The sequence below is a fragment of the Phyllobates terribilis genome, unplaced genomic scaffold, assembly GCF_046119375.1.
Source record: "Phyllobates terribilis strain yellow unplaced genomic scaffold, ASM4611937v1 Scaffold_3__8_contigs__length_932513732, whole genome shotgun sequence".
Classification (NCBI taxonomy): domain Eukaryota; kingdom Metazoa; phylum Chordata; class Amphibia; order Anura; family Dendrobatidae; genus Phyllobates; species Phyllobates terribilis.
This window is the reverse complement of record NW_027362763.1, coordinates 443,695,484-443,711,013: the sequence shown is the minus strand read 5'-3', so window position 1 is coordinate 443,711,013 and position 15,530 is coordinate 443,695,484. Positions and strand designations below refer to the sequence as shown.

Sequence of the window (15,530 nt, the reverse complement as noted above, 5' to 3'; positions counted from 1 at the left end):
TATTAGTGACTGAATACATTTTACTTTCCAGTACATTGATTGAAGCCTTTACTGCTATTGGATATTCCTCTTATCAAGCCTTGTCAGTTCGAGCTTGGATTCGATGTGTATTGCAGATGTATATTGACCTACCAGTGGGTGCTGTAATTAAAACAGGAACTGAACCAAGTACGTTGGTTTTGTTTTGTTTTTTTCTCTTGTCTTGTTCTCTTTTTGTAATCCTTCCACAACAGTAGACATTTATGCATCCAAACCTCTTATATAAAATCTGTGCTGACACATACACGTATTTGTCAAAACTGGCGTAATTTGCACCAAATCTTTTAGTATACTCCAGCTCAGCCACTACATATTTATCAAATGTCACAACGTAAAGCGAACCTGTCAGTCCGCAAGCAGCATGAATTGGAGCCATGTTGCGCAGTTGCGGTCAGGTATGTTGTACTCTGAGATGTTTCAGGGTTTCACAAAAAACATAGGGGCCGATTCATCAAAACTGGCGTAGAGCACACTTACTGGAGTACGAGGCACCAAATTCATTAAGGGGCGCACACCACATACACTGCACAAAAAATGCTACTCCAGTCAGGGTCATACAAAACGCCAGCACTTTTGATGAATTGGACAAGCGGCTGTAGCCATGCTTTGTCTCGCTTGGCTCCTCACCAGTGTCGCCCATTTCGTAGGAGCCGATTTAAAACTGGTGTGAAAATGCCAATAGTTGCCAAATTTTGCTCTTCTTTTTTTCACTGCTTTTGTGCCATTTTTGTGGCTTTCATGAACTGGCCCTATAGTCTTAAAAGCTGGCCGGAGGCTAGAGGCAGAGACTTGATTAGACCATTGATTAGACCCGTCCTTAGCCAGGTTCTAGCCACCACACTTCAGTTCATTGACAGGTCAGTCCCATGTGTGAATATATCGAAATACCTGCCAGTCACCTGAGGTGGAAAGAATCCACATTGAACTTGCCTTGTCACTGGCGGTTCTTCAAACTGTTTTGTCTCTGAAACGCCAGAGCTTTTTCAGAGTAAAGTGTACCCGTCTGCAGTCAGGAGGCTAATCTCTGATTCATGCTGTCCGCAATTTGCACAGCATGATTCAAGTGACTAGTTCTTTTTAATGATAAATTTGGTGCCAGTACACTCAGCAGTGCTGGATGAGAATGACAGACCAAAGTGTCAAATGTCAAAAGCGAATTCAGAACTTCAGAAATTATGTATTTGTTCCACACGTTTTTAGTGACAGCTATGACCTGTCTAGATTATGCAGTTTGTTATAAAGTCATGGCGGACAGTGTTGGCACCCTTGAAATTGCTCCAGAAATTGAAGCATTTCTCCCAGAAAATTATTGCAATTACACCTGCTTTGTTATACATGTTTTTTTTCCTTTTTGTGTGTATTGGAGCAGCACAAAAAAAACAGGAAAAAAGGCAAATTGGACATAACTTCATACAAAACCCCAAAAATGGGCCGGACAAAATTTTGGCACCTTTCCAAAATTGTGGGTCAACCACTTTGTTTCAAGCATGTGATGCTCATTCAAACTCACCTGTGGCAAGTAACAGGTGTGGACAATATGAAAACCACACCTGAAACCAGATGAAAAGGGGAGAAGTTGACTCAATTTTTGCAGATGAGACCAAGATAGAGCCTTTTGGTAAAGGGCATCATTCTACGGTTTACCGAAAATGGAATGAGGCCTACAAAGAAAAGAATACAGTACCTACAGTCAAATATGATGGAGGTTCAAATATTGTTTGGGGTTGTTTAGCGGTCTCTGGCACTGGGTACCTTTGCTGTGTGCAATGCATTATGAAATCTGAAGATTACCAAAATATTTTGGGTCGCAATGAAGTACCCAGTGTCGGAAAACTGGGTTTGCGTCCTAGGTCTTAGGTCTTCCAGCAGGACAGTGACCCCATATGTACTTCAAGAATAACCCAGAAATGGATGGAATCAAAGCGCTGGAGAGTTCTCAAGTGGCCAGCAATGAGTCTGGGTCTAAATCCCATTGGACACCTATGGAGAGAACTTAAAATTGCTGTTTGGAGAAGACAAAAATATGAGAGACCTGGAGCAGTTTGCAAAAGAAGAGTGGTCCAAAATTCCATTTGAGAGGTGTAAGCTTGTTGATGGTTATAGGAAGTGATTGATTGCAATTAGTTATTCCAAAGGGTGTGCAACCAAATATTAAGTTGAGGGTGCCAACAATGTTGTCCTGCCTGTTTTTGAGGTTTTGTGTGAAATTATGTCCAATTTACCTTTTTTTTTTACTATGTTGTGTTCATTGGAACACCACAAAAGGGGAGAGAATCATGTGGAAAACAAAATAGGTGTAATTGCAATAATTTTCTGGTAGAAATACTTCATTTTCTGGAACAATTTCAAGGATGCCAACACTGAATGTATGTAGTCACTGTATGCCATAACTGTATATTTTTGCAAATTTTATGTAGAATTACATTAAAGCAACACACCAGCGGCTTTTGGTGTGTGTGTGTGTGTGTGTGTGTGTGTGTGTTTATTATTCTTGCAGTTCACTGCATCTAATATCCTACTTACCAGCCGCCAGCTTCATATATTATCTGCACTGCTCCGCTCGTCTTCTGCAGGATCGCTCCAGTGTTTGCTGGAGCGATCTGTAAGTCACAACTCTATGTAAGTCTATGAGAGCCAGAACAAGGCCCTCATAAACTTTCATTGAGAACTTGTGACTGTTACCTCTAAGCTCTGGTCACTCAAAAGTTGCAGTCACAAGATGTCGGATCAAGACCGGAGCAACGCCAGGAACAGCTGAAGAGTTCGGCTGGTAATTATAACACTAGGGTCAGGGAACTTACATTAGTGACACCACTCCAGCGCTGAAACAAAAAAAACAGCTGAAGGTGGTGCTTTCATAAAAATATTATACTTCTTCATGACAAAAAGTTTTAAGTATTGGTGTAGCTGTTTTAAAATGTTTTAAACGGCATAAAACATTGATAAATTTGGCACACAGATTTACAAGAAGGAAATGTTGCAAGTTTGGTGCGAGTGATAAATGTCCCTCGAAGTGTCAGTTTTTCCCATGACAAAATTAAAAGGATAACATGTCATTTTTCTGTCTGGTCAAATGGGTTTTTAACAGAAAACATAAATTGATATAATATCAAGAGTTGTGACACACACTTTAACCCTTATGAATAATTGTCTACTTAAGTAATGAAGTTTTTGCTAGAATTTACATGATTATCGGTAAACAGCCGTCATCCTTTTGTTCTTACCAGCCTCAGTACTGGCAGAGCAACTTGTGGAACTCACCAGATTGGTGTTGAAGCTCCCAGAAGCAGAAAACATACTAAGTAAAGCACAAATAGATCAAAGAAGCTACAAGCAAGACCCAAAGCAGGCGCTACTCCAGTTTATCAAGGTAATGTTGAATATTCTATTAATCTAACATTTCCCCATGCATTGCTAAGTAATTTCTGCAAACAATAAAATTAACAGTTATTCATTGCGGCGAAGCTAGATCATAGATCATATTCAACAACCATTTTGGCGACCTAGTGGCCTCCAACAGAGCAGAAATATGACATTATCCCAGTAAGTAAAAAAAAAAAATAGACCGCTTTGCCTCAGGCTCGATTTTTTTTTTTTTTTTTTTTTTTTTTTTTTTTTTTTTTCCTCTTAAGTTACTAATTGATATGGCTACTTATACTGTGGATGAAATAAGAATTTAACATGTCACCAATTTTCTAAGTAAATATATTTCTAAAGGTGGTATTGACATGAAATTCTCACCAAATGTCAGTAACAACCCATTTCCGCACAGGCAAAGCAACCAAGCCACAGATGTCCATAAATTAAGTTACATGTAATAATGAGAAATGACACAGGAAAAACATATTTAACACATGAAGCAAGAGAGGTGCACAAAGCCATGGAAAGTCATTATACCAGCTGAAATCGATCAGTAATTAGAAAGTAATCCTGCCAATTAATGAAGAATATCAGCTAGTTCAATTGATGGCCTATAAAAAGGTGTCTCATTACCAAGGTGCCACACAGGAAACATCTCACGATGGGGTAAAACCAGTGAGCGGTCTCAAGACCTTCGCAACCTTATTGTTGCAAAACATACTGATGGCATTGGATACAGAAGAATTTCTAAACTACTTAAGGTTCCAGTGAGCACTGTTGGGGCCTTAATCCAGAACTGGAAAGAACATTAGTTCACCATAATCTGTCCACGAACAGGTGCTCCCCACAGGATTTCACACAGCTGAGTGAAAAGAATTCTCAGAAGAGTTGTCCAAGAGCCAAGAACCACCGGTGGAGAGCTACAGAAAGAACTGCTATCAGCAGATACAATTGTTTCAAAGAAAACTAAAGTTTGCTCATCAACATTTAGACAAGCCTTTGAAATACTGGGAGAATTTAGTCTGGATGCCATAATATACACACCATGTTTGAAGGCCAAAAGGCACTACATATCACCCTAAAAACACCATGCCATCAGTGAAGTTTGGAGGTGGGAACATCATGGTGTGGGGCTGTTTTTCAACATACGGCACTGGCAAACTTCATATGATTGAAGGAAGGATGAATGGACAAATGTACCTAGTCATTCTTTATAAAAATGCTGCCATCTACCAGGATGATGAATGCACAAGGGTGGACATTTCAGCAAGACAATGATTCCAAACACACAGCCAAGGAAACTCTCAATTGAGTTCGGAGTAAGACCAAATTAAAGCTGCTAGATTAGCGTCGCCAATCACCTGACCTGGATCCAATAGAAAATTTGTGATCGGAACTAAAGCTCAGAGTTCAGAAGAAGCCCACGGAACCTTCAGGATGTGAAGAGTTTGTGTGGAAGAACGGGCCAAAATCACACCTCAGCAATATATGTGTCTAGTTTCGCCATACAGGCGTCCTAAATCTGTCATCACAAACAAAGGCTTTTGTACAAAATATTAAGGCATGTTCAATACTTTTTCTCCTGTGTCAGTTCTCATTAATACACACAAACTTCATTTATGGACATCTATGGTTTGATTTCTTTGCCTGTGTGGATTGGATGGGTTATTACCGGCATCTAGTGAGAATTTCATGTCAATAGTACATTTTAGAAATATATTTAATTAGAAAATTGGTGACGTGTTCAATACTTTTTTCACCTGCTGTATGTTTGATTGCAATATTATTCCTGTTCATGTCATGAATTCAGCCATTATAACTTTGGAGAAAGCCTGTAGGACAGATATCTTATTTGCTACATTCTAGACTTGTCTTGTCGCAGGAGCAAAGGAAAATGTGTTGCCTCGTTACTAAAATTCATTAAGCCCTTATTGTCAGATAACATGCGGTATACTATCCTTGTAGACAGTGACAGCCTATCATTTAATTTTAAGAAGACCTACCTGCTTCTGAAAAACTTCATCAAATAAAGAGATTCAAATATGTAAAAGTTTTCCCAAATCTATAGAATTTAGAAATCCCCAAAAAAATCATGAATAATTAAGCGAGGAAAGCTCTGGCTCTTTACCAAAGCGTTTTTAAAAGTAGGCTCTCCAATGTCTCACTATTTTGACAGTTGTGTAAGACTTCCTCCTTCTGAGCTGGGAGATAACAGTGGGTAGGGATATTGAGACTCCATGTTTCCATTTACATGCTATATAAGCATCCCTCTCACAATTGTTGTTCTCTGGTAAACTTTAAGTAAAACCTGTGTTGCTGTAATACTGAGGGAAATCATCTGCTATGCTAATGTATTTGAGAAAAGCCTACAACTTCATCTACTGTTACTTGTCATATTTTTCTAATTACCAATAGGTCTTCTTTTAAGGACTGTGATGTTTTTCGCAATTTCTGTTTTTTCAGTTACGGATATGAAACTGAGAATTTCTTTTGAATTTACTATTTAAACATGTTTCTTTTTTTTGTCAGGCAACTGGTGCAACATATGGTGGTTTACAAACCTTGTCAGAAAAGTCTGCTATGGTGTCAAAATGCCAGGAATATATTGGAGATATACTAAAGTATGTAAAGCCATACTTGACGAAGAAAGGCCCTGTGGAAGGCCTGCAGATTACTTACCGGACTATAGGTGAGTGCAGCTACTGGGTTAAATTGATTGAAGTCTGCTACCGTCAATGTTGCTTTCACTGAAATATCAAAAGGCTAAACTTTAAGTATACACACACTTTTTTCATAAGACAAAATCCTAGAGAGCATCTAGCTCAGGGATTCCAAATGTTTTCTACATTAGAATAGGGACAAAATCATTATTTATGTTAAGAAACCAGAGCATTGCAACTACTGAATGCCGGTGTGGTACATGTTCATAAAACCGGTTCTAACGGAATTCTGCTTGTCACACATGCTCAGTTACTCTCCTCATCAGGTCTTGTCCCGCCTGAAACTGTAGATGGTTTCCCTTCTTGCCACATTCCCTGCTGCTCTAACACTAATATAAGAAAGGAGGGCAGTAGAGAGAGCTGCCTGGAGCAGGAGCTCTGGCAGATTTAGATCTTTTTTTGCAGAGAACTTAAAGGACTTTTGCTCAGTTTACATGTTTCATTTGTGATTGTTAAACGACAGCCAGTTGGCTACATGCAAGTATATCGACAGTCGTTTAAAGTGCACCTGTCAACAGGACAGTAAACTACATAAACTGTCAGGTGGGCGACATTACACGGATTAAAATGATAACTTGGTTGATGAAATCCGTCCTGTGGTTCTTGTGTAATCTCTACTGCAAGACAGGGGGGTGGAGGGATGGGAATATAGCCAACCCTCACGGGGGTGGGAGGAGTGCTGGGAATATAGTCAACCCTCACGGGGGTGTGGGGGTGGGGGGGGAGTGCTGGGAATATAGTCAACCCTCACGGGGGTGGGGGGAGTGCTGGAAATATAGTCAACCCTCACGGGGGTGGGAGGAGTGCTGGGAATATAGTCAACCATCACGGGGGTGGAGGGAGTGCTGGGAATATAGTCAACGCTCACGGGGGTGGGGGGGGGAGTGCTGGGAATATAGTCAACCCTCACGGGGGGGGGGGTGCGGGTAATATAGGTAACCCTCACGGGATGGGGGGGGGGGGAGTGCTGGGAATATAGCCAACCCTCACGGGGGAGAGTGTTGGGTACTGTTTCACAATAATAGCACCTAGATACAGTTCCTATTACCATACCTGCAAAGCCTAAACCAAATATAGAATTTTTTTATTACTTTAAAATCTGTAAAATAATGTTCGTTATTTTTTATCTCCTCTAATCTTGGCTTGCTGGTATCTATTATGAATAGATCACACCATGAAATGTCTTGAGAAGGAATTAAAAGTAAAAAATTATATATATATATTTTTTTTTTATTTATAATAAAGAATTTTTTCTTGCAATAACTAGAAGCCAAGTCAATTGATAGAACAAGACAAGTAATGCTGAGAACCTCATAGAGCTGGCAGGCTTCAGCCATTGCCTGTTACAATCTCCTCTGATTTACTCCCCGTGCCACACTTGCCGTCATATAAAGTATGTTTGAACTATAAAATAAGGCTGTGATTGGCACCCGAGGGCATGCCAAGTAAGGGAATTGTGTGCTGCTATTTTATCTTGTTTCTTGTCTGCTTTCCAGGATATCTTGTACGGTACTGGGCATTGATTCTGGCCACTTCCAAAGCACAGCAGCTCCTCTTCCGCATCATTGATTACCTGCTTTTACCACATGCCTTGTTCCAGCAAGATAAGGGTTTGCTGCCAGCCATGCTTTCTGCTATACGGGAGACCCTCCCTCTCTTTCTACAGGTGGAAATCTCACAGTACTACTCTCATTATGTATTTTTCTATAAGAACCTGTTGACCAGAAAAAAGCAGAAATTCTTTACAAGCTTCAAAAAAGTCTATCATGATGAAATATGCAGTTCTTTAACATTCCCTTCTGCCTATACTTTGTTTAAAAATGATTTTTACATTCTCAGTCTCTCTTAAAAGAATTTCCTTTTATAGTCAGCACCATCGTTTTATTGCAAAATTGTCCTATTAAGCTGCAATTGCACATACAGGATTTTAATGCCAAAAGTGAATCCGAAGGGTAGGAAATGACAAACTGAGACCTTATCTTTGGAGCCAACTCCTGTTTTTTTGGCTGAAAAAAACTACATCAAAAACTGCATGTGTGCGCCAGTCTTTGTATTAGAGGTAGCTCCAACTGAGCAGTACAGGAACGTGGTAATATAAATTCAGATTGTGCACTACAAAGTCTGCCCTACAGGCCCATTGTGACCACGCTTGATTCAAAATTCCATGTTGCGGATTGCTAATGGTACCTTACTGGCACACCCCGTTGAAAACTGTGCTGAGTACCAAAGATCTTCATCTATTTCTCCGGCTTTCTGTCATAGAGACACGACTGCATGGCTTCAGTCACCTGTCAGGACAAAGTGAGCGGCGGCTGTAACCATGTCCCGGCACTGACTGACAGCCAGCACGAACACTTATTTTTTCTTTACAGCTTGTTGACCAGGAGACCGACCACTGCTGCTTTCTAGCTTGTAAGCAATGACTTAAACTGGCTGGGATTAAAAGGTAAGTGTTCTCCCCTGATCCTAGCCAGCTTCAAAATAGTGTGTAAAAGCTCACAGAAAAAAAAAAAAAAAGCTTGTAAGCACTTCCTATGTTTTGCTGTCTAGCAGCGGTGGTTGGTCTCCAAGGCAATGAGCTGTGAACAAAAGAGAAGTGTTTAATATCTCAAGAACGGCTGATACTATTTAATAAGTAAATTGCAAAATTACTTGCATTTACATTACTCATTTATGAAGATGGGAAAAACCTCTTAAGATATTGGATTTGGGATATAAAAGGGTTGGCTTACAATTACTTATCATACCCACTGTTCAAATGATAAAAAGTGACTAATATTTTCAGTTTACACCACTACTTAGAGACAGTGGGGAGTGACTAAGCAGGCACATCCGGCAGCACACTGCCCATTAGATGGCCGCGCACCATCCGGCAGCACACTACCCGTTAGATGGCCGCGCTCCATCCGGCCGCACACTGCCCGTTAGATGGCCGCGCACCATCCGCCAGCACACTGCCCGTTAGATGGCCGCGCACCGTCCGCCAGCACACTGCCCGTTAGATGGCCGCGCACCGTCCGCCAGCACACTGCCCGTTAGATGGCCGCGCACCGTCCGCCAGCACACTGCCCGTTAGATGGCCGCGCACCGTCCGCCAGCACACTGCCCGTTAGATGGCCGCGCACCGTCCGCCAGCACACTGCCCGTTAGATGGCCGCGCACCATCCGCCAGCACACTGCCCGTTAGATGGCCGCGCACCATCCGCCAGCACACTGCCCGTTAGATGGCCGCGCACCATCCGCCAGCACACTGCCCGTTAGATGGCCGCGCACCATCCGCCAGCACACTGCCCGTTAGATGGCCGCGCACCATCGATGAGTGAGCACTAAAATGCTCGAGTCGAGCAAATTGGAATGCTCGAGTGCTCAGTCCGAGTAACGAGCCCAATGTAAGTCTATGGGAAACTCGAGCATTTTTCTCCCAGAACTTTCCCCTACCTCTGCTGGATTGAAGTTGTCTCTCTCGCATGTACTCCTTGGTTGTCCAATGAAGTGTGACCTCTGCTGCCGGTGTTTTCAGATGGGAATTTTTTTTAAATAATTTCGCAACAAGGGCATTCTGGTACTGGCCCATTTTATTAGGCATGTCTGGCAAGTGAATAAGACAGAAAGTTCTCCTTGTAGCATGTGTCTAGAAGTGTCAACAACCAGTAATGACTGTCACCCAAAGTTTGGACAACGCGAGGGTCACGGGAAAGGCAGCGTAACATAAACTCAGCCATGTGTGCCCGACTGCAAAGGGGCAAGATTTCCGTGTCCTCACCAAGAGGACGACTGACCATGCTCTCCTCTTCTTCCTCCTCCCTATCCTCAGGCCATACACGCTGATCAGTCTATAGCGCAGGAAACTAGCTCCTGTTCTTCCTCCTCATTGTCACCCAATCCACATTAAGATGAGATGAGGCTGGGCTGTGTGGAATCGCCCTGTATGGTTCCTTGCTCCATCTCATCGTGCTCCGCCTGCAATGCATTCTCTTTAATTGGGAGCAGAGAGCGTGTCAGAAGACAGAGAAGCAGGATGGTGACGCTCACCATCTTGCTGGACTCCTCAAAGTTTTGGAGTATGATACAGATGTCTGACATCCACGTCCACCCCTATGGTCTTTTGTGTGGAGTCTGATGTGAATAACGATGGCCTTGTTGATGCTGGTAGTCAACAACTGCCCTCTTCTGCTCACAAATCCTTCCCAACATCTGCAATGTAGAGTTCCAATGTGTGGGGACATCACACACCAGTCAGTGAGCTGGAAGCTGCAAACGCTGCTGAAGCACGGCAAGGGCGGCGGAAGCTGTAGCTGACTTTCTAAAATGGGCACACACGCGGCATACTTTGACAAACAGATGCGACAGATCTGAGTAGGTTTTGAGAAACCGCTGAACCACGAGGTTAAGCACATCGGCCCGGCATAGTACGTGTGTGAGCTCGCCTCGCTTCAGAGCCGCCACCAGGTTCCGGCCATTGTCACACACGTAGATGCCTGGCTGTAGGTACAGTGGTTTCTGCCACAGATCTGTCTGCTCTTTCAGAACTGTCCACAACTTTTCAGCGGTGTGTGGTTTGTCACCTAAACATATTAGCTTCAGCAGAGCCTGTTGCCGCTTGGCCGAGGCAGTGCTTCCAGCTTGTGACTGATGTGGTAATTTAGGAGATGGAGGCTGAAGAGGAGGAGGAGGTGCAGGAGCTGTAGAATGTGGGGGCAACCCTGATTGACCCAGGGCTCACAATCTTAGGCGTCGGGAGGACGTGTTCTGTCCCAGGGTCCGACTGGGTCCCAGCTTCCACTATATTAACCTAGTGTGCCGCCAGCAAGATGTACTTTCCCTGCCCACAAGCACTTGTCCACGTGTCCGTGGTTAGGTGGACATTCCCAGTAACTGCTTTGTTGAGGGCACGGCTAATGTTGTGGGACACGTGCTGGTGTAATGGTATACCAGGAGAAATAGTGGCGGCTGTGGTCAGAGTACCGAGGGACGGCCACCGCCATCAGGTTGCGGAAAGCTTCCGTCTCCACGAGCTTAAAAGGCAACATTTCGAGCAGTCGCGAAATGTGAGAATTTAGTAGTGGGGCATTGGCTGCGTATTTGCGCTTGCGTTCCAAGGACTGGGGTAGGGACAACTGAACGCTGCCCTGGGACAAGGACGTGCTTGCTGATGGTGCTAGTTGAGTGTGTGCAACGACAGGTGCAGGGCGGGAGGCATCTTCGCATGCGCCATGGACAGGGGATTGGCGTGCATGCACAACAGCGGAAGAAGCAGTGGTGTCACCCGCAGACACTGTTTCTGGACCCTGGGGTTCGGCCAACTTCGGCTGCCATGTGCCTAATCATGCTTGTGGTGGTCAGGCTGCTAGTTTTGCTACCCCTGCTGATGCTTTCTTGGCTGGTGGTGCAAATGGCCTTTTTGGGGTTATCTGCAGAGTCTTTAAAAAATAACCAGAGTCGGGAAGACCTAACAGTTGTGCTGGCAACTTCCGCCGTGCTGGCGTTACGGGAAATGCTCTCCCACCTTGTGTCTGCGGCCACCACACTGCTTCTTCCTGCCTGTTGTGGTGCTACACCTCCCTCCCCCTGTGTGCTGCTGTCCTCGCTCTGCATGTCCCCCTACCAGGTTGGGTCAGTTACTATATTATCCACCACATCTTCCTCTCCCTGGTCCTCCTCCTGACTTTCTGGCAATTGTGTCTCATCATCATCATCCTCATCCACCTCTTGCAACAGCAATTGCACTTTCCCACAGTTTCCTTCGTGTGACCGTGGCTGCTCATATATTTGGGCATCGCTACATGCGTTGTCCTCTTGACTCGCTTGAAGCTGGCCGGGCGAAAGACCCGAATCTACAAATGGAAAAGTGAACAGCTCTTCTGAGTGTCCAAGTGTGGGATCAGTTGTCTCCGGGAACTCGGCATAGTGAGAGGAAGGAGGATCAGGGGGAGGAATATGCGGTCCAGACTCATGGCTACTGAGACTTGACTGTGTGGAAGTCAGGGTGGTGGTGGTGGCAAAGTGACTGGAAGCATTATCTGCTATCCAACCAACAAATTGCTCTGGCTTCAATAGTGGTGGTCTGCGGTCCCCTAGCAATTGGGGCAGGAAGGTCGGGCGACAAGATGTGGCTGTTTGTGGCACAATTTCAGCTTGCCCACGGCCTCTGTATGCACCATCACATCCACTTCCCTTGCCACGCACCTTGCCCATTTTAAATGGAGGACAATATTTTCCACGTTCACTAGAAATGGCTGATTTTGGAACGCAGTTATATGTGATACATCTGACCGAGAACCACGGTTTTAAATAGCAGCCTGTAATTTACTAATACACTGTGTGCAGAATTATTAGGCAAGTTGTATTTTAGAGGATTATTTTTATTATTGATCAACAACTATGTTCTCAATCAACCCAAAAGACTCAAATATCCAAGCTTAATATTTTTTGAAGTTGGAGTGGATTTTTTTTTAGATTTGGCTATCTTAGGAGGATATCTGTTTGTGCAGGTAACTATTACTGTGCAGAATTATTAGGCAACCTAATAAAAAAAAAACAAATATAATCCCATCTCACTTGTTTATTTTCACCAGGTAAACCAATATCAGTGCACAAAATTTAGAAATAAACATTTCTGACATGCAAAAACAAAAACCCAAAAAATTAGTGATCAATATAGCCACCTTTCTTTATGATGACACTCAACAGCCTTCCATCCATAGATTCTGTCAGTTGCTTGATCAGTTTTCGATCAACATTGCGTGCAGCAGCCACCACAGCCTCCCAGACACTGTTTCGAGAGGTGTACTGTTTTCCCTCCCATACCAGTACCCCACCTCCACCTTGCTGGCGTCTGAGTCGGAGTGGAGCTCTCTGCCCTTTACTGATCCAGCCTCTGGCCCATCAAGAGTCGCTCTCATTTCATCAGTCCATAAAACCTTTGAAAAATCAGTCTTAAGATATTTCTTGGTCCATTGACGTTTTATCTTATGTTTCTTGTTCAAAGGTGGTCGTTTTTCAGCCTTCCTTACCTTGGCCATGTCCCTGAGTATCGCACACCTTGTGCTTTTTGATACTCCAGTAACGTTGCAGCTCTGAAATATGGAAAAACTGGTGGTGAATTGCATCTTGGCAGCTTCACGCTTGATTTTCCTCAATTCATGGGCAGTTATTTTGCGCCTTTTTTGGCCAACACGCTTCTTGCGACCCTGTTGGCTATTTGCCATGAAACGCTTGATTGTTTGGTGATCACGCTTCAAAAGTTTGGAAATTTCAAGAGTGCTGCATCCCTCTGCAAGACATCTCACTATTTTGGACTTTTCAGAGCCCGTCGAATCTCTCTTCTGACCCATTTTGACAAAGGAAGTTGCCTAATAATTAAGCACACCTTATATAGGGTGTTGATGTCATTAGTCAACACCCCTCCTCATTACAGAGATACACATCACCAGATTTACTTAATTGGTAGTTGGCTCTCAAGCCTATGCAGCTTGGAGTAGGACCACATGTATAAAAAGTATCATGTGATCAATATACTCATTTGCCTAATAATTCTGCACACAGTGTATTATTCTTCACAGAGACCTAGTATGAATAGCTTGACCGACACACTGCAACATAATGGAAAAGGAGGCCAATATTTTCCAGGTTCAGTTCAAATTTCTGTTTTTTTTATCTCTGAAATATGGAACAGATCTGGCAGTATTCTACAGTGCTAACAAGCAAATGGAGCAGAAAAATGGTGTACTCTGGATTGCTTTTTAAGCAAATAACCTGGATTAAGATCAAAAACAAATTTGCCATGATACCTGGGGCTGTTTCTACAAATATCTGTAAAAATAGCAGCAGCAGGAACATACTATGGACCCTCTTGCATTATATGCACTGCAGTCTGCAACATACACTGCCTGCCTGCCTAACTCCTGCTATCACCACTGAATATATGCAGCCGGATTAGTCCTCAGAAGGACTGTTAGTTCAGATGTATGTATGTATACAGTACAGACCAGAAGTTTGGACACCTTCTCATTTAAAGATTTTTCTGTATTTTCATGACTATGAAAATTGTACATTCACACTGAAGGCATCAAAACTATGAATTAACACATGTGGAATTATATACTTAACAAAAAAGTGTGAAACAACTGAAAATATGTCTTATTTTCTAGGTTCTTCAAAGTAGCCACTTTTTGCTTTGATGACTGCTTTGCACACTCTTGGCATTCTCTTGATGAGCTTCAAGAGGTAGTCACTGAAAATGGTCTTCCAACAATCTTGAAGGAGTTCCCAGAGATGCTGAGCCCCTTTTGCCTTCACTCTGCGGTCCAGGTCACCCCAAACCTTCTTGATTGGGTTCAGGTCTGGTGACTGTGGAGGCCAGGTCATCTGGCGTAGCACCCCATCACTCTCCTTCTTGGTCAAGTAGCCCTTACACAGCCTGTAGGTGTGTTTGGGGTCATTGTCCTGTTGAAAAATAAATGATGGTCCAACTAAACGCAAACCGGAATAGCATGCCGCTGCAAGATGCTGTGGTAGCCATGCTGGTTCAGTATGCCTTCAATTTTGAATAAATCCCCAACAGTGTCACCAGCAAAAGCACCCCCACACCTCCTCCTCCATGCTTCACGGTGGGAGCCAGGCATGTAGAGTCCATCCGTTCACCTTTTCGGCGTCGCACAAAGACATGGTGGTTGGAACCGAAGATCTCAAATTTGGACTTAGCAGTGGTTTCCTAGCAGCTATTTTACCATGAAGGCCTGCTGCACAAAGTCTCCTCTTAACAGTTGTTGTAGAGATGTGTCTGCTGCTAGAACTCTGTGTGGCATTGACCTGGTCTCTAATCTGAGCTGCTGTTAACCTGCGATTTCTGAGGCTGGTGAATCGGATAAACTTATCCTCAGAAGCAGAGGTGACTCTTGGTCTTCCTTTCCTGGGGCGGTCCTCATGTGAGCCAGTTTCTTTGTAGGGCTTGATGGTTTTTCCAACTGCACTTGGGGACACTTTCAAAGTTTGCCCAATTTTTCTGACTGACTGACCTTCATTTCTTAAAGTAATGATGGCCACTCGTTTTTCTTTACTTAGCTGCTTTTTTCTTGCCATAATACAAATTCTAACAGTCTACTCAGTAGGACTATCAGCTGTGTATCCACCAGACTTCTGCACAACACAACTGATGGTCCTGACCCCATTTATAAAGCAAGAAATCCCACTTATTAAACCTGACAGGGCACACCTGTGAAGTGAAAACCATTTCCGGTGACTACCTCTTGAAGCTCATCAAGAGAATGGCAAGAGTGTGCAAAGCAGTCATCAAAGCAAAAGGTGGCTACGGTGAAGAACTTAGAATATAAGACACATTTTCAGTTGTTTCACACTTTTTTGTTAAGTATATAATTCCACATGTGTTAATTCATAGTTTTGATGCCTTCA

At 43.4% G+C, this 15,530-nt stretch overlaps 1 protein-coding gene across 2 annotated transcripts in view; it reads left to right on the top strand.

Moving 5' to 3' along the window:
* MMS22L (MMS22 like, DNA repair protein) overlaps positions 1 to 15,530 on the top strand; it is a 140,202-nt gene that overhangs the window by 114,760 nt on the left and 9,912 nt on the right. For both annotated transcript variants that reach the window (XM_073675736.1, XM_073675735.1), the window contains 4 exons: positions 32 to 168; positions 3,267 to 3,409; positions 5,929 to 6,088; positions 7,616 to 7,785. In XM_073675736.1, coding sequence (XP_073531837.1) covers positions 32 to 168; positions 3,267 to 3,409; positions 5,929 to 6,088; positions 7,616 to 7,785 — 610 coding nt within the window. The remainder of the gene's footprint in view (positions 1 to 31; positions 169 to 3,266; positions 3,410 to 5,928; positions 6,089 to 7,615; positions 7,786 to 15,530) is intronic.